Source organism: Rhinatrema bivittatum, chromosome 13 (genome assembly GCF_901001135.1).
Source record: "Rhinatrema bivittatum chromosome 13, aRhiBiv1.1, whole genome shotgun sequence".
Taxonomy (NCBI): domain Eukaryota; kingdom Metazoa; phylum Chordata; class Amphibia; order Gymnophiona; family Rhinatrematidae; genus Rhinatrema; species Rhinatrema bivittatum.
The window spans coordinates 15611045-15630037 of NC_042627.1; the positions used below are offsets into that span (position 1 = coordinate 15611045).

Sequence of the window (18993 nt, forward strand, 5' to 3'; positions counted from 1 at the left end):
TTTTACAATCCCCATCCTCTCCTCTCTCTGTGCTGGCCCCATGTTTTCTTGATTTGTGATTCTGTGCTTATTTCCTTCCCTTCCGCAGGAAGGCCGTTCCATGCGCCCACTACCCATCTCTGGAAAGAGAGATTTCCTTAGCTTACTTCTGAGCTTACGCCCTCAACCCATGCATGACCCCTTATTCTAAAGCCTCCTGTGCTCTCATTCCTTGGAGGTAGTTAAATGTCTCTCTCATATCTCCCCTTTCCTTCCTGTCCTCCCGGGTATACATGTGTACATCTTTCAGTCTGTTCCCAATAAAATAGTAGAGGGAAATATTTTTCATAGCATGATAAGCTCAAGGGCGCACGAGGAGGCCTCGATTGCTCTTTATCTCAAGTCTTTGCTAAGAAAGACCTGTGATGGAGAAGCTGACAGCATCAGCACTGTGCTAAAAATATTTCACCTTGGAGGCTGATAGTCAAATATTTAGTTGGCCAAAACTGGGTTTTAGCTGGATATATCTTAGCTGTTCAAAGTTCCTCTCCCCCCCCCCCCCTTTTTTAAATGTGCACAGGTGCAAATTTTAGCCAGCGAAGAGCAGGGCTGGGTCAAGATGTCCTCAGCATGGGCTTTCAAAATTTAGCTGGGTGGCACAGTATTCAGCCCCTCCTCTGTTAAATGAATGCAGATCCACGCTGCATGAATGCCTGTTTTAGATTTAGCTGGATTTTCAGAGGCACTTGTAGCTGGATGAGTGCCATGTAATATCCAGATAAAGACCATTGGGTGCGTTTTCCCGGTTATCACCATAGGATCTAGTTTGTTTGCATCATATAGGACTCTAAAATTGCCTTGGTAGAAGGAATGCTTGCTTCCAGGCTGAAGTTTTGATCTGTTCTGGTTTTGCTTTTATATTGTTGAATATTTTCCTGTAACTGACATTTTAAAAATAGAGATTGGCAAACCAAATCTGTGCTGGCCCTTGGAGGGGGGGAGAGTGTGGTTCCACTGTGGGATGTGTCATGCTACATCTGAATAAATACAGATTAAAAGAAAAAAAGTGCTGGTTGCTAAGAGACAATACGTCTCCCCCAGGGACAACCCTCAATACCACAGTGTTTGCATGTGCGGTGGAGTGTGAGAAGGAGACCCAGAGATGAAAAGAGAGGGGAGGGGAAGATGAAGGGCTTTGAGGCCGAAGGAAAGGCATATGGGAGTCAGAGACGGAGAGGAGGGTGAGAGGTCATGCTATTTTCATAAGCTAGGCCTGGTTTTTATTAGTGCTTTTCAAGTTGGGCAAAAAAGCACTTGGGCTTGCTTCAGCTTGTCCTTTAGAGGCACGACAACTTCTGGGAAAATTCACTCATTGGGTCCAGAATTGAAGCAAAGGTCTGGCACCTCCCCTATTGAAAATGCCTTTGATCCGATAAAGATGAGGTCATTTTTATTAGGGTCAAAGCTGAAATCCATGTAGAAGCGCAGCTTTCACTTCCTTCCTTGTTTCAGTAGCAAAACCTGTTATATCTTAGGTCCAAGGATGTTTCTTAAGTGCAGCAGCATTCCAGAGTGTGTAGGGAAGGATTTTAATCGGGGTTGTTTTTGAATTCAGGTTTGTATTTGCAAATATCTGTCTCAGATTTGCTTGGGTAATCTGAATCAACTTCAAATGTGATTGTTTTGTTTTAGAAAGAAATCAGACGTTCTTAGATTTATAAACTGTGTATCACAGAATACTTTAGCTCTGTGATCCGTGAATATTCATGTCTGAACTGGACCACGAAGATACGGCTGCTTTGAATCAAGCAGTGAATGCAGGAGATTCATCTGACTCTGTATGTGGCCTCTCTGGGGTGAACTCTAATTATTCCTCTTATCCCTTTCCCCAGTTGAATGAGGTTTTGGATCTGGTAGAAACTAGTTTTCCCAAGCCTTATTTTGACACACTTCCCAGTTTATCCACGGCTACTTTATGATATACTGTAAAATCAGCTATGAATTTCTGAGGCAAATATAGTTACCTTACAATTATGGATATGTAGTATAATTTAAAGGGGAATGTTTTCCAATGATTGGTGAATGGATTTAGGGACTCTGCCATTGACTCTTTCAGGGGTATATGCAAACTTTCCATGCCTAATGTGAAAAAATAAAGAAAAATACATTAAAAACCAATTGTATCAAGTGTCTCTACAGTTTCCAAATCAGTCGCACTGGTCTCTTGAGTAGACTTGCCTTAAGACTTTCTAAGGAAATAGCATCCTACTTCTTATGGCCTAATCAGTGTTTCCTTTTCATCCTGCTACACCAGTCCAGATGTGTGGATTTTCTCCCTCTGTTAGTGGATAGACCCAGAGGGGACACCTTTTTCTGTGACGACATTGTAGTTACCAAGGTACAGCTCCAGCAAAAAGCCAGTATTCTCCGACACCAGCAGATGCCAGGACACACCTGTGTGGTGGAGCAGGAACTTGGCTTCCCAGGCTTTGGCCTTTGCCTGGCCTGGTGGAGAATTTTTGGTCCGTTCTGCATTTATCAGCCTTTTCCTCTTTGAGAGTGAACTGTGTGCCAGGCTTCTAGGGCTTCCCAGTTAAGCAAGGCCTGTGTAAGGCTCCCAGCTCCAGAGGAGGAGGTTTGGTAGAGCTTAGAGGGTGGAAGCTTGTTTTGGGCTCAAGAGGAGCTTCGGTTTGAAGTTGTCTTCTGCCCCTTTCTCCCCCTTTCTCCCTCTGGCTTATAAAAGCTTGAACAAAAAAAATTGAGAGAGGTGAAGAGGTCAGCCGCTTCGGCTGAAGCAAGCAACTGGAGGAAGGTAAGTCTCCAGAGGATAGAGGTATATTTGAGCTGGTGTAGGAGCGGGCCTGCCAGCCATCAGTCTCCTCCTTGTATTTGGGCCTGTAATATTTCGGCACAGATTCTGACCGTGTTGTCATGGAGCCCAGTCGGCGTTTTGTGAGCTGCCAGCTGCTGCAGCGCTAGCTGTTGCTGTTCTGTTCGTATTGGCAGTAGTGATTCTTCAGAGGAGCCTGTGAAGGCCCCCCGAGTCCGGCAGCACAATTTCAGTGGGTGCTTGCTATCAGGCCTTCTGATCCAGGTGCAGCAGTAGCTGAGTCTGTTGCTGGAGTCTTGTCTTTTTTTTATTTTTTTTTTCTTCTCAGAGGAAGCCATTTTGGCGGGAATGACCACCATTTTATATGTATCCCGTGGGTCATTCCTGCCTGTTTCTCTTGAGCTGAGAAGCCTTGCATCCTCAGGGGAGAAGGCCTGTGGTGTCCTTTGTGGGGGAAACCTGTGCTGAAATTATGCTAGGCCTCTGCCCTTTCTCTCTTGGGGATTTTTCCCTGTAATTTCTTTTGTCAATGTATAACACGCCTTCTGTGTTTACAGAGGCGAGGTGATGGGGAGAGCGGGCCTGCAGCCACCACTGGTCAAAGCCACTGGATGTGGGGTGCCAATAAGAGCCTAATTATCCAGAGAGGTGTTTGGAGCAAGGAACTTTATGGGAGAGAAAGAAAAGGTGGCATGGAAAGTGAGAATAACCTTGTCTTCTGCCTATTTGTCAAAAGGAAGTTCTTTCATATCTCAGGTGGTCATATCCTTTAGGATGTCGATTTTTTTTTTTTAGTTAAGGAGGTTATCTAAAGCTTTTTCTCTTCAGAAGTACAGTGTATGTTCCTAATGGAGGGGAATGCCCTGAGAATAGTTCAAAGGGGTTGAGGCATCACCAAGCTCTATTCTTTTGCCAATGGATACCAAACAATGCCTTTGAGATGCTGCAGAGGATGCCCTGGTTTTGATGGATGCCTGCAGAGCAACTATTTTGTAATAGAGGAGGCAAAGCCCTAAAAGATCACCAGGATGGAAAGCTTTAGGTTCTGTTGAAACATTTTATTTTATTTGTAGTCTGCTTTCTCAGGCACTTCAAAGTGGATTATATTCAGGTGCTCTAGATATTTCTCTGCACCCCAGAGGGTCACAATCTAAGGGCCTGATTTACTAAAACGTTTCTCCCATTCTCTGTCTGTGAAGAAAATGTTTAGTAAATCAGGCCCTAAGGCTAGGGGGGCCGCGAATGTCATACCGCGTGGGAAGGTGCATGCGGCCGCCGGTGGACCTCATCCCACCGGCGGCTGAGCAGAGGAGGACACCCCCGTTTGTGCAGGCCCCGGCGGTATTAGAACTGCTGATCTCATGATGCATGAGATCGGCATGGAGGGAAGTGTGAGTCCCTCCAGTTTTTAATATTGCAGAGCCTACACAGAGAAGGAGGTAGCAGAATGAGCTTCAGTGCCAGCAGCAGCAATGAGCCATTGGCTCCTCCACAGCAGCCATGCGGTGGTGGCAGCAGGAATGAAACACAGAAATGATGGCAGAAAAGGACCAAATGATCCAGTCTGCCCAGTAAGCTTATGCCAGTATCTGCTGCACTGGGCAGGTTACCCTAATGCTTATCAGCTTTCGAGACTGTAAAAGTGAGGTCCCTCAGATGCTGTTTGAATGCAGTTTCCCTTAACCCTTGCCATGGAAGCAGAGAGCAATGATGGAGCTGCAGCAAAAGTATCAGGTTTAACGATTGAGGGTAGTAAAAGCTGCATCAGCAAGTTATCCCCATGTTTATAAGTTATCCCCATGTTTATAAGTTATCCCCATGTTTATAAGTTATCCCCATGTTTATGTTCCCCAAACCGTAAAAGTCGGGGCTCTCATTGGTTGCTGTATGAATCCAATTCCCCTTTTTGCCATGGAAGCAGAGAGCAATGATGGCATTGCATTAACAGTATCGAGGCTTATTTGTTAAGGGTAGCATCTGCTATACCAGCAACTTTTACCCCCAGTTATCCCTGTGCACTCTTCTTTATTTCCACCCTCTAGCCTTTAGGGATCCATAGTGTTAGTCCCATTCCCCTTTGAATTCCTTCACTGTTTTTGTCTTCACCACCTCCTCCGGAAGGGTATTCCAGGCATTCACCACCCTCTCCATGAAGAAATATTTCCTGACATTGGTTCTGAATCATCCTCCCTGGAGTTTCATTTCATGACCTCCTAGTTCTATTGATTTCTTTCCAACAGAAAGGATTTGACTATTGTGCATCATTAAAACCTTTCAGATATCTGAAGGGTCTGTATCATATCTTCCCTGCACCTCCTCTCTTCCAGGATATACATATTCATACCCTTCAGCCTCTCCTCATAAGTCTCCCAATGCTGACCTCTCACCATTTTAGTCACTCTTCTTTGGACCACCTCTTATCCTGTCTTTATCCTTTTTGCAATACGGGCACCAGTATTGAATGCAGTACTCCAGGTGAGGCCTCATCATGGACCTGTACAAGGGCATTATCACCTTTTCTTTTTTTTTTCTTACTGGTTATTCCTCTCTCTGTGCAGCCCGGCAATCTTCTGGCTTTAGCTATTGCCTTGTCACATTGCTTTGCCACCTTCAGATCATCAGACACTATCACACCAAGGTTCCTCTCCCAGTCCGTGTGCATTAGTCTTTCACCTCCCATCACATACAGCTCTTTTGGATTGCCACACCCCAGATGCAGGACTCTGCACTTCTTGGCATTGAATTCCAGCTGCCAAATCTTCAACCGCTCTTCAAGCTTTCTTAATTCACTTTTCATTCTCTCTTCTCCTTCAGGCGTGTCTGCTCTGCAGATCTTAGTATCATCTGCAAATAGACAAACAAATGAGAGAGGCTCTGAGGCTGCCGGAAAAACAAAGAGAGGTGGCTTGCTTTCAGTGTGTGTATGTGTATGAATGGGAGCTTGTGTGTGTGTGTGAGAATGGGTGCCTTCAGTGTGTGTATGTGTATGAATGGGAGCTTGTGTGTGTGTGTGAGAATGGGTGCCTTCAGTGTGTGTATGTGTATGAATGGGAGCTTGTGTGTGTGTGTGAGAATGGGTGCCTTCAGTGTGTGTATGTGTATGAATGGGAGCTTGTGTGTGTGTGTGAGAATGGGTGCCTTCAGTGTGTGTATGTGTATGAATGGGAGCTTGTGCGTGTGTGTCTGTGAGAATGGGTGTGTGTGTATGAGAATGGGTGCCTGCCTGGGGGGGATGGGTGTGTGTGTGTGAGAGAGAGAATGGGTGCCTGCCTAGGGGGATGGGGGGGTGTGTGTGTGTGTGTGTGTGAGAGAGAGAGAGAATGGGTGCCTGCCTAGGGGGATGGGGGTGTGTGTGTGTTTGAGAGAATGAGTGCTGCCTTTAGAAAGGTGTGGACCATGCACCAACAATTTTAGATGCCTGTAGCCGCCGGGAGATCCTAACCCGCCTGGTGGCCAAAGTCATGGACGGCCCTGTGGTCGCTGAAGGATTGCATTAAGCTCGGCGGTCCAAGTGGAGGAGGCCCCGCGGTCAGAGGCAGATTCCATTCTGCTCAGCAGTCAAACTGCAGGAAGTCCCCAGGGCCGCCAGGGGATCCCATGCCACTCGGCGGCCAAAGTGAAGGAGGCCTGAGGATCTCATCCCTCACCAGCGTGAGTGCATGTCTGTCTGTCTGAGAGAGAGGGAGCCAGTGCATGTGTGTGCGTGTGCTTGAGAGAGGGATCCAGTGCGTGTGTGTGCTTGAGAGGGGGAACCGGTGCACGTGTGTGTGTGCTTGAGAGAGGGAACCAGTGCGAGTGTGTGTGTGTGTGTGTGCGCTTGAGAGAGAGGGAACCAGTGCGTGTGTGTATGTGTGCTTGAGAGAGAGGGAACCAGTGCAAGTGTGTGTGTGTGTGTGTGCGCTTGAGAGAGAGGGAACCAGTGCGTGTGTGTATGTGTGCGCTTGAGAGAGAGGGAACCAGTGCGTGTGTGTATCTGTGAGCCTGTGTGAGTTTTGAAAGAGAATTTGTGTGCATCTATATGAGCATCAGAATGAACGTGTATGTTTTTGAGAGAGGAGTAAGTTTGCGCACCTCCCTTCCCTAAGCCATGGGCCTCCTTGACGTTGGCCACCGGGCAAGTTGGGACTGGAAGTCAAAAGTTCCCAGGTATGGAGAGAGTGATTTTTTTTTTATTGTTATTGATTTTAATTGATTGGGTGTTATTTGATCTGTATGAAGTCTTGAAATATTTTATTTGGAAAATGTAAATAAAATATATACACTTTTATTCTGGATGTTCTGTTCATCAGTTTGTTCTGATGTATTCATTTTATTAGTTTGATTTTCTATTATTATTGAAGCTTTATATTTCATGATTTTATTGCTTGATGTTTTCTGAGGAATGGTAATGTTTTTGTTTTTCCATTGGTGCACAACATACAAAGTATGACTTGTGATTTCCAGTTCAGTTTTTATCTGTATGCCTCTACTTATGGTCTCTTTATTCTGTATTTAGTGAGGGTCTGTTCTGCATGTATGACCAAGGTGAGGTATTTTACTAGTGTAGGGATCTATAGCAGCTTGGTTTGTTCTGTTTTCCTGATAAATGGTATATTTTAAGGCCTGGTGTAATATTTGCAGTGCTGCCTTTTCATAATCAGTGTTGTTACTGATTTGAGTGCTGGCAGTTAGTGCTGTTTTGGAATGGGATGTTTATTATATTGTTATTGTATTCTAGTTTGCTCATAGGACCAAGCCCATTCCCAATATGTGTTACAGTTGTCCTAATACCATATGTTCCAAGTGACTTTGGTTTTTATGCAGGGTTTTCTAGTTGATCCCACAGCAGTGCATATAAATATAATATACATGTTATGATAGTTTTACGTGAAGATTGTTCTTTGAGTGTCCTTTTTCATGTAAAACCTTGTATTATAAATGTAAATTGTGTGTGGAGAGGGCTGTGATGGGGGAAGGCTGGGCACAAAACTGTAAGTTTACTTAGGATGCCTAATACCCTTGCACTGGCCCTGATTAGAAAAAGTATACAAATTAAATGTTTAAAAAAACCAAACAAACCCCCAAAAAGCAGATTGAGGAGGGGTCAGCTTGGTAACTGTTCTTACAAGGCAGCAAAAAAGCTAGCACTGGCCCTGCTTAGCAGCGCTCTGTGGTGATGCGCTGGACGGGTTCCCATCCCTCCCTAGTGAGAAGAGACCCTGCGTGGTAGTGAGTGGGAGGGAAGGGGGAATGAGGAAGTAGAAGAAGAGAGGGTAGAAGGGGTTTTGTGAGAGAGGGGAAAGTTTGTGGCTTCCCTCCACTTCTCCAGGAATCCACGGCAATCTCAGGGTGACTGGAAATCAAAACTTCCCAGGTGTTACTTACAAAGTTTCTGGCAGTGAAAGGTGTTTGTGGCTGTTACTAAGGCAACACCAGATTTTGCATTTTGTTTTGTGTGGTGCGTTGATGTGGGCTGTCTCTAGGGAGTGCATCCCTTTTGGGTACCTTAGCAGGGGCGGCAGCGGGGAGGGGCTGGGCATCCTATCCTATCCCTCGCCTCCAGCAGCAGGATGCTGTGAACTGTTCCTAACTGCCGGCATCAGTTACCCATAAAGTAAAGCTCTGCGCCACTTCTGGGCTGCCAACGCTCTGAACTAACTCCCACAGCCTGACATCATCATCAGAGGCCGGCTCGATGTCACACGTGCTAGCAACCAAAGGAGACATTTTGAGCCCGGCCTTTATTGATGATGTCAGGCTGCGGAGGCAGCTCAGAGGGTTGGTCACATGGCAGCAGCAAATTTTCTGATGCAACCCCAACTTTAGCAGTCACCCTATGCCCTTGATGAGAGCATGTATGTATATGTATGTGTGAGAGAGAATGAACATGTGAGTGTGTATGTGTGAGCGAGAGAGGATAAAGTTTGGGTGCCCCCTAATCCTCCACAATCTCGGGGTGACTGGAAATCAGGTTCCCAAGTATGGACAGCAGGGGCTTTTTTTAAAATCCTCAGTAGTTTTAATTATTGGTGTTGTTTGATATGTGTGCTGTTTGAAATATTTTATTGGTGCCTGAGAAATTAAAAAAAAAATGTGTATGATTTTAATAGATGATCTATTTGTCAGTAGTTTTTAAATATTTATTCTTTTATTAGTATGATTCTACTATTATAATTGATGCTTTGTTTCTTGATTTTGTTTTATTGAGGCTTCTTGGAGTTTCCATTTCAGTTTTTGTCTGCATATTGCTGGTTCTAATTTGTGATCCTTTACTCTGTATTTGGTGAGGATCTGTCTCTGCTCTGAGCGTGTGACCAAGGGGAGAGATTCTGCTAGCGTGTAGTGTCTGTGCAGGGAAATATACCAATCAGGTTTGTTTTGTTTCCCCAGTAGGTGCTGTATTGATGCTCTAGGACTCAGTATAATATTTATAGTGCTGCTTTTTCACAGGTAGGGTTCTTGTTTGAGTTCTTGGTGTTACTACCGGTACGATATGATAAGTTTTGTTATAGATTTTGAGTGTCGTTTTTACAATGTGTCTGGCAGTGGAAGGAGTTTGTGCTGCCGTTACTGTGAGGTGCCGGTCTGGATGTGGTGTGGTATCTGCCTCTCTTTGTGTTTGTGTGTATCTGATTGCTCCTATCAGCAGCCTGAAGAGAATCAAAACTGGAATTCCGAGCTTCCGGCTGGCAGCGTGATTGGCTGCTCTTTGGCAAACGGTTCAACAGCTGATTGGTTGGTGAGAAACTTTGACATATATATACCTATATATGTATATAGTATATTGGATCTAGGCTTTAAATAAAAATATGTGGGTTACTAAAACCCAAAACTAGGGTAAGTAACACCACTAATGTTTTAAATTGTGACCTTGGGCAGGTCATGTTACCATCCTTTGCTTCAGGTACAAAATCAGATTGCAAGCCCTGTGGGGACTGGAAAATTCCTATAGTACCTGAATGTAATCCACTTTGATGTTCACTTTGACGTGCCAAAAAGCAGAATATAAAAATATAAATGATTTGAAAGATGCTTAATGTTGTAAGCTTTATTGCCCAGTGACAAAGTATATCAAAACTATTCAAAAGATAAATTGGCACAGTAACTCACACACATCAATCATCCTCATTCACACCACTTCTAAACGCTCTTTAGTGTTATGCATTTATGGACATGTATAAATTCCAACATAAAACATTGCCAAAATATATACAGAGTGCTTGTAATGAAACAATAAAACATTTGCAATGGACTTGAACTTCAAGAAAGATACTTTGTGTTTTGCAAATGAGTCACATGAAAGACACCTTCATTAAAAAAGGGATACAGTTGAACCACGGACCACAAGAAGGGATACTTTGTAATTGTTTCACAGGAATGTTGTGTAGAGTCCCGTGCATATCTGTATCCCTTCATATAGGTTCCACTACTTTTTCTGTGTCCTGTATTGACTCTGACCCAATGATTTTTTCTGTATCCTGTGTAGTCTCTGTTACACTTCTGCTATGTCCTGGATTCTCTCTGACCCTACAAAGGCCTCTGTTTTCGCCATACAGGCTTCTTCAGGGGAAATTATGGTTCATAACTATTCTTGCGTTGATACTATGGACTGTGTTTAGTGAAGAGAAAGGAGCCTCTTATTGTTGATTCTACTTTATATATCGATTTGCCAACTCAGTGCCTCAAGACTTCAACTGTTGTTAATTAGCTTGCTAAGCACAGCATTATCCTAAGTGAACTTCCAATGTCTTCTCAGTGTGTTGGAAACCTTCCCTTGTCTATTGGCCAGAGCTGTAACTTTGGGGGGGGGGGGTCCAACAAATTGTATGGATGGGAAAGGGGGGCCGAGGCTCAAAAGGTTTGCTCATCCCTGCCTTAGGCAGTGGAAGGTGAAATGACTTAGCCAAGGCTTACCTGGTTCACAGCCTGCTGCTAATCATTAGGCTACTTCTCCACTCCAAACGTGCCTTTTCATCCCTGTGTTTACCGGGGCAGATCTCCATCTGTGATGGCTCCACTTCCTGGAGGAGACTTATACCACTTTATCGGAATCTCTTCTAGTTCTGTAGCCTCATCGGTTGCAACATGAAGACTATTGTGACTATGGAAAGGGGCGGCAAGTGCTTCCTTTAAAGCCTGTCTAAGCAAGCTTATTTTCAAAGGGGAAACTGTTTCTTTAGTGATGACTTAAACACTACCTAGGGGAAGCAAAACCTCAGGGAAGTGGTCAACTTCCCAATCATTCAGTTTCAGAAGAAGATCTTGGTCTTTTCAAGTGACATTAAAGCAAATCAACTGGTTCTCCTGTGTCCAGCTGTTCCATTGAATGAAGGTCAGCAGGTCCTCTCCATGGGGGTGTTTGTTTGGCATTTGCCTTTGGCGTTTACCAGGAGTGGTCCCACATCTCTTCACAGTTTCATCCTAGTTCTTGTCACTTCAATTCCTGACAGCTATATGATTTCTCCATACCACTGGGAGGTGGCTGTTCTTGCCATGCTGTAGTAGCTTCTGCACTTGCAAACAGTGGTTCCAGTTCCATGTGAACTGCAGGGGCAAGGTTAGTACTCTATTATGTGGTCCTAAAGAAAGACGGTTACCACAGACCCATCCTTGATTTGAAAAGGTTAAGCAACAGTCTTCGCCTTTCCCATTTCAGTATGGAAACCCTTCAGTCCCTATTAGTGACTGTGCAGCAAAGCAAGTTTCTTTCTTTTCAAAATCTTTCCGAAGCTTACTTCCATATTCCCATCTGGGAAGATCATCATAGGTTCCTCCGTTTTTTTTTTCATTCTGAAAAAGTACTTTCCGTTCAGGGCACTCCCATTTTGAGCTTGCCACAGCTCCAAGAACCTTTCCAAGGTATGCATCATGGTTCGTCTATACCTGAGCGACTGTTTAACAAGTCCCACTAGGAAGGCCTTTATGGTGTCCAACAGAGTTGTACAAGTTCAGAAAGCTTCAGCTGGGTAGTAACTTTGCCAAGAACAAGCTGTTTTTCCCTAGTCTCCAGAATACCTGGGATCTCTCTTTGATGTCAAAGCAGGGCAAACCTATCTGACTCGGGAAAGAGTGGTTCCAGTTTTGAGTCAGATAGTGAAATGTCTTGCTCAGTGGGTTCCCAGAGTGTAGGAGCTTCATGGCAGCCTCCTTAAATTTGGTTCAGTGGGTCAGAACCCATATGTGTCCTGCAGTTTTTCCATCTGTCTCACTGGTCCCTTCAATCTTAGGACTACATTTTATTCATTTTATTTAATTAATTTTATAATATGCCTCTTCCAACAAATGTGTCCAGGGCAGATTACAGTAAAACAGGAAATGTGTCTTTTTCTTCCAAGTCTGGGAAGCAAACTTCGGGGGGGGGGGGGGGGGTTTGATGCCATTGAACTTGGTGGGTTCCTCAAAACAGATGCACAGTTGCTGGGGTGAGGAGTCCACTACCGGGACCAGGTTGCTCAGGGGGCTTTGGTCACAGGAGGAGGGCTCATGTTCCATCAGTGGGTTGGAAACCAGGGCCTTCAGATTTGCTCTATTTCCTCCTCTGCTTCTCCTGTCCTTGGTGAAGAAAATGGCAATCCAGGTTTTTTCTGACAATGCCATGGCACTGGCTTATGTGAATAGACAAACCTAGAGTTGAGGGGTCTCCAAGAAAACACACCTTCTATTTTTCAAAGAGCGGAGCAGAATCTTCTGCAGCTTGCAGGACTGGGAAACATCCAGTTCAGAGATGTGTTGGTTCTAGGAGCTGACCTTGCAAACCTCCAAACAGGCAGTAAAAGGAAGGGAATTCTACAAAAGAACAGCAGAGTATGAGAAATTGGGCTTCCAGGTCCCTTCAATCTAATCACCCTAAGGGAGGGTAGCCTCAAAAAAACTCTTGTAAGGAACACAGAGCTCAGGAGGGCAGGTAGCGAATCAAGAGATTGGAGAGAGAAAAGGGCAAATCAAAGTGCAGCGCTTTAATGGTTAAACACAGGGTTTTAAATCTAATTCTACAAAATTGAATAAGGGGAATGATAAGGGGAATGGAACAACTCCCCTATGAGGAAAGACTAAAGAGGTTAGGACTTTTCAGCTTGGAGAAGAGACGACTGAGGGGGGATATGATAGAGGTGCTTAAAATCATGAGAGGTCTAGAACGGGTAGATGTGAATCGGTTATTTACTCTTTCAGATAATAGAAAGACTAGGGGGCACTCCATGAAGTTAGCATGGGGCACATTTAAAACTAATCGGAGAAAGTTCTTTTTTACTCTACGCACAATTAAACTCTGGAATTTGTTGCCAGAGAATGTGGTTAGTGCAGTTAGTATAGCTGTGTTTAAAAAAGGATTGGATAAGTTCTTGGAGGAGAAGTCCATTACCTGCTATTAAGTTCACTTAGAGAATAGCCACTGCCATTAGCAATGGTTACATGGAATAGACTTAGTTTTTGGGTACTTGCCAGGTTCTTATGGCCTGGATTGGCCACTGTTGGAAACAGGATGCTGGGCTTGATGGACCCTTGGTCTGACCCAGTATGGCATTTTCTTATGTTCTTATGTTATGTTCTTTTACTGACCATTTCAATCTGGATGTTCATGCAAAAGAGGATGCAGCCTTTGGAGCTTGTGTCTCAGGGCAGCTCTAATTTCCTCTTTCCCGGAGTAAATGGGTTTGGGTACTTCCCACACATGTAGCAGGATGAAAAAGGAGAAATTTAGCCTTGCCTGATAATTTCCTTTCCTTGAATCCTGCTACTCCAAGTCCCTCCTGGGACATTGGGCCTGCGCAGTCTTTGAAGTGGTGTATCTCAATTTACAAAGTTTGAGGCAACCAGAGGTTTTACTTTTCACTTCCTCTTTTTTCCTTTTTCTTCCTCTTCATTTATCCAAGAAAAGTTTGGAATGATGATTTCTTTGGAGGATCCTTTGTGTGTTTCAAATTATGTGCCTATTTAAAAGTTTGAATCTTAGTGTTTTTTTCTTCCATGGCATAAGAATACCGGCTTTTTGCTGGAGCTACATCATGGTAACTACCAGTGATGATATCGCAGAAGAAGGTGTGTTCTTTGTCTCCATTTCTTAGTAGAGAGAAGAAAATTCACACATCTGGCCTAGTGTAGCAAGATTCAAGGAAAGGAAATTATCATGAAAGACTAAAAATCTCCATCCTTAACTATGCCTGTCTCTCCACTACCATTTACAGTACAACAAATCCTGTCGTCTCCTTGTCTCTTTCTTTTTCAGTTTAAATTTGTGAACCTCCAAAGTTTCTCATGTTCCTCGGAGAGTATCTGTAACGTGCTGGCCATGGACTTTCCTTTTGAGGTAAGTTAATCCCGTTTGATGCCTTAGGAAATATAGATGTGACCAAGTTACTCCCATGTAGCATGTCAGATAAGTAATTCTCTTTCACAATCACAAGACTTATTTTTTCTTCACAAGAATATTGTACGAGGCTGTGCACACAAGCGTAGTGTAGCTCCAGAGGCACATTCATATGTGCTGTGCTTCTTTGTATTCGTGTGTCCACAAACTGTGCAGGCACTCCGTGTGCACAGGAAGACTCGTTATTAAATAGTGTTGAGTTTATCCATTGATTTTATTACACCGAAACAACGGCATTCAAATGCCTCTAAGAATTAAATCCATACCATATTTTGAATCAGATTTATATAGTAGAAATGAGCCTTAGGAAGGTTGCTTCTGTTTTAACAGTTATAATAAACCATCTACCTCCCTGGCTGGTGTTAATAGGCTGCGTATCAGAGCAAAGAGTTGAATAAACCGACATTTAATCAGACTCAGAGCACCTCTTGCTCCTTTTTCTTTTTTCACAGGGCTATAAGCCCTAGGTGTACAGCTAAGATTGTAAGATGTGCCATGCTGGGTTAGGCCAAGGGTCCATCAATTCCAGCATCCTGACAGTGGCCAGTCCAGATCACTAGGAAGTACTTGGCGGTCACAGCTGTGACTAATGCTTCCCATTACGCATATAGGTGCAAAAATGCCCAGACTTCCTTTGAGATAGGAATATTAGGGAGATGGGCATAATTTAGCAATCTAAACTCCCTTTAGTCCAGGGTTTACACTTTGCAGTCCAGAAATGGTGCTGAAGAATCGAGTCACTGGAAATTCAAACTGGCAATTGCATATTTTGATTGGCTCATTTGCAGTTCTGGTTTACACTGTGGAAATGACCTCTGCTGGTGGTTCTTGTGATAATTCATCCTCCCAGCAGTTATAAGCAGTGATTTGTATGCTGGGAGGACATGGGAGCAGGTAGGAAAGTGTAAATCTGACAGAAAAGACCTTGAAGACTTGAAATAGAAATGTTAAAAGAAAATCCGGTAATGAAGGAATGCAGGAGGAGGAGACAGGGTCGGGACTAGGGTTCTAGAGCTCATCTTGAAGAGTAGGGAGCTGAGAACCAGGGGAGCCAAATCTGCTGCTTTCACTGCCTCTCCTTGTGACTTGGGGCAAATCACTTTACCTGCTATTGCCTCAGGTTCAAACCTACCCCTAGATTCACCGAAAAGTTTTAATAACGCCAGCGCTAACAAAGGGGAGTGCTTAGGGACATTTTGGAGATACCGCACCACGCGGCAACTTACCGCCATCCGTATTATCGCGCAAAGAGAGAGCCTATCCACAAGGCCCTCATAGTAGTTAAGTATTTAAATCTCTATAGGAGGGCTGCCTGATAGGTCGAGGTGAGGTGTTAGTGCTGGTTTCGGGTTTAGGGGCCCGTTTCACATGTAGAGAGAGACGTACGAACAGCACAATACACCTTGGTGAAGATTTGACATCATTTGGAGTGAGGAAAGTCTGAACAAAGCTGAAATTTTGTACCATGTTCTCTCACCCTAGCTTGATGGACTCTATAACAGGGTAGTTATTTCTGGCATTGAGACCGTGCGATAGGTCCCCTAATTTTATTAATTCTTGGCCAAAACTCCTCCCCATTCCCCCCCCCAAACAATTTGCATTTGCACCGTTGTGGTGAGATTGTAAACCACCTAGGGCAGGGAAAATACCTACAGTACCAGAATTGTAACACAGTTTGAGCACAGCTTTGGAAAGGCAATTAAGTAAATCCAAGTATAGCTATAGGGCCAGATGTGCTAAGCATTTTTCCTGTAGGCATACAATGGGAAAACTTCTTTTTCTTTCTTCTGACCATAGTATACTTAACTTTATAGCATGACTGATGATAAATATATTTTTTGTTACTTGTACCTTAGTAGAGGCTTCAGCAGTCAGTGATGCGCAGTATACCATCCATTGTATTGGAGAGGGATGAACTCTCTCTCGCTCTCTCTCTCTCTCTCGAATATGTAATCCCTTTAGCTTTTTATGCTATTAAAAGGATTCATAAAGAGAACTTAACATTGTGCATAAATTCAAAACTCTGCCCATACAGTAGCAGAAAGACCAGGAAGTGCAGGGATCCTTGTCCAGGTCGCACTGAAAGGCAGTAGCAAGCGTGAGTGTAACCCCTCTTACTGATGGGCTACATAAATTGATGGGAGGAACTCTCTTTTTGTGGAAGGGTTATTTTTTTCTCCTAAATTTAGGGGGCCGATGTAATAAGATGTACTGAAGCTGCCGTGGATTTGTGCTTGCAGGTAGGCGTGTTTGTACGTGAATTTTCCCGCGCAAAGCCCTATACGAGAATATAATAAGGGTTTAGTGCGCGGGGGAAAAAATGCGTTCAAATGCGCGTACTGACCCGCAGTTTTTCTGCACGAATGCATGCTAAGGGGATGCAAAGGAAGCGATTATCTAATCATAGGCAATGTAGGGAGCCGCACTAATGCCATGTGGTGTGAATATCCCCCATGAAAATATTTGCCATTTTTTTTCTGCAGCACAGAGTTATTCGAAATATTAAAAATACATTCCAGGGTCATACTTTCACTGAATAGGGAGACCCGCTCGCTCGCTTTTATATGTGGATTATTGGCATGGCCTTACCGCACTTATGTATGCGTATTTCTTCATGAGTGCGTGGATTTCTGTGCATTTGCATGATTAATTTATTTTTTTACATCGCGTGAAGGAGCCAGCTTTAGCCTCGCGTGGTGATCAAAACCCGCGCTCATAACTAGCGCCTGTTTTGCCGTGGGTCTTGTTACATTGGCCCCTTAGTGAGTGGGTTCAAAATGTTGGCCCTGCAGATGGTGAAGTGGACCCGAATGGAACCAGCAGAGGTAACCACTACTCTTCTGCTGACTAAAACAGGGAGAACACTGTCCTGCTCCCCTCCATGAACTCTGGCCCCAAGACTACATCTTAGTACTGGCACAAATAAAGCAGAAGCTGAGACAGCCAAAGTTCAAAAAAGCCATTCTTAAACTTTTATTTCTGGGTTGTCCAGACAGCAACCATATACAAGTTAGTAAAAGGGTAAAAAAAATTCATGGGATACAACAGTCAGAAGTCAAATCTTCTCCCCAACATAGCATGAAGTGCTCCAAAACATTGGCATATCAGTTTCTTGGCCTTAACTTGAAAATCCTTTAGATCTTCCAATATCACCATTTTGCAAGAACATAAGGTTTACATTCCCCATATCGCCTCTCTCTTATCATCACTGTGACGGATACTCATTCCCATCCTCCCCACACTACCAGGGACAGGCACAACATTCCCAGATTCCTCTTTGAGTTAACCCCAGTCACAGCCTTCTATGGAGGAATGGGGTTCTCAAAACTCTTTATGCACTCAGTCTCCTCCTTTGATCTATCAGACTAACATTCACATCTAAAAGGGACACATTTCATTTCCCAGAACTACTCGTGACTCTTTGGCCCTCTGTTTCCACCCTTCTCCATTCCCATAGCTTGTACGTTTCCCTGGCATTTGCAGCATGCTGGTCCTCCTGGGGCACCCTTCATTTTGAAATTATCCCAGACCAGGAGGGAGGAACAGCCTCTTCATCACCTTAGCTTCTGGTCATTTCGTTGGGAGAAGGAAAATCCTTTTCACTCTATGGCCTCTGGTTGCTCCTACTGGGAAGGTCACTGGGCCCACCAGCCGACAGGTTGGCCTCTCCAGGCCACTGCAGCCTGGAAGTCCCTTCCTATACCAGCCCCATACTAAAAGGGCAGGAAGAAAAAGGTAAGATAATCCTTCCCCTTTTATACCTCTTACCCTTTTCCAGTAGTGTCACATAAGAACATGCCATGCTGGGTCAGACCAAGGGTCCATCAAGCCCAGCATCCTGTTTCCAACAGTGGCCAATCCAGGCCATAAGAACCTGGCAATTACCCAAACACTAAGTAGATCCCTTGCTACTGTTGCTAGTAAAGCAGCGGCTATTTTCTAAGTCAACTTAATAGCAGGTAATGGACTTCTCCTCCAAGAACTTATCCAATCCTTTTTTAAACACAGCTACACTAACTGCACTAACCACATCCCCTGGCAACAAATTCCAGAGTTTAATTGTGCGTTGAGTGAAAAAGAATTTTCTCCGATTAGTTTTAAATGTGCCCCATGCTAACATCATGGAGTGTCCCCTAGTCTTTCTACTATCCGAAAGAGTAAATAACCGATTCACATCTACCCGTTCTAGACCTCTCATGATTTTAAACACCTCTATCATATCCTCCCTCAGTCGTCTCTTCTCCAAGCTGAAAAGTCCTATCCTCTTTAGTCTTTCCTCATAGGGGAGTTGTTCCATCCCCTTTATCATTTTGGTAGCCCTTCTCTGTAGCTTCTCTATCGCAACTATATCTTTTTTGAGATGCGGGGACCAGAATTGTACACAGTATTCAAGGTGCGGTCTCACCATGGAGCGATACAGAGGCATTATGACATTTTCTGTTTTATTCACCATTCCCTTTCTAATAATTCCCAACATCCTGGGGTCTTAAGGGACACTCTCCATCCCTTAACACAAACCACATTAACACATCATATTATAATGCTCACTTCTCTAAAAAATGCCATCCAGTGGTCATTTGTTGCTATTACATGTACAAACATTTACCGTTTCTCAGAAGTTCAACCATGATAATTCCCAGGTCTCCTCCACCCAGAATATCTTGTGCAACTAGAAACCAAAAAGAGGGTCTCTTGACCCAAGACCTGCATCATAGTCCAATGTTCTCACCAAATTTGAAGGCAAGCTGGCAGTCACTGGGCCGTGCCTCCTCGTGTTAGTACAAAAAAAAAGCTAGCCAACTGTGCCAGCCTCACCGGATAGTACTGTGGAACAAGCTTA

At 44.1% G+C, this 18993-nt stretch overlaps 1 protein-coding gene across 2 annotated transcripts in view; it reads left to right on the plus strand.

Moving 5' to 3' along the window:
- Nucleotides 1-18993, plus strand: part of SNUPN (snurportin 1) — a 39657-nt gene that overhangs the window by 18063 nt on the left and 2601 nt on the right. For both annotated transcript variants that reach the window (XM_029575257.1, XM_029575256.1), the window contains exon 8: nt 14013-14093. In XM_029575257.1, coding sequence (XP_029431117.1) covers nt 14013-14093 — 81 coding nt within the window. The remainder of the gene's footprint in view (nt 1-14012; nt 14094-18993) is intronic.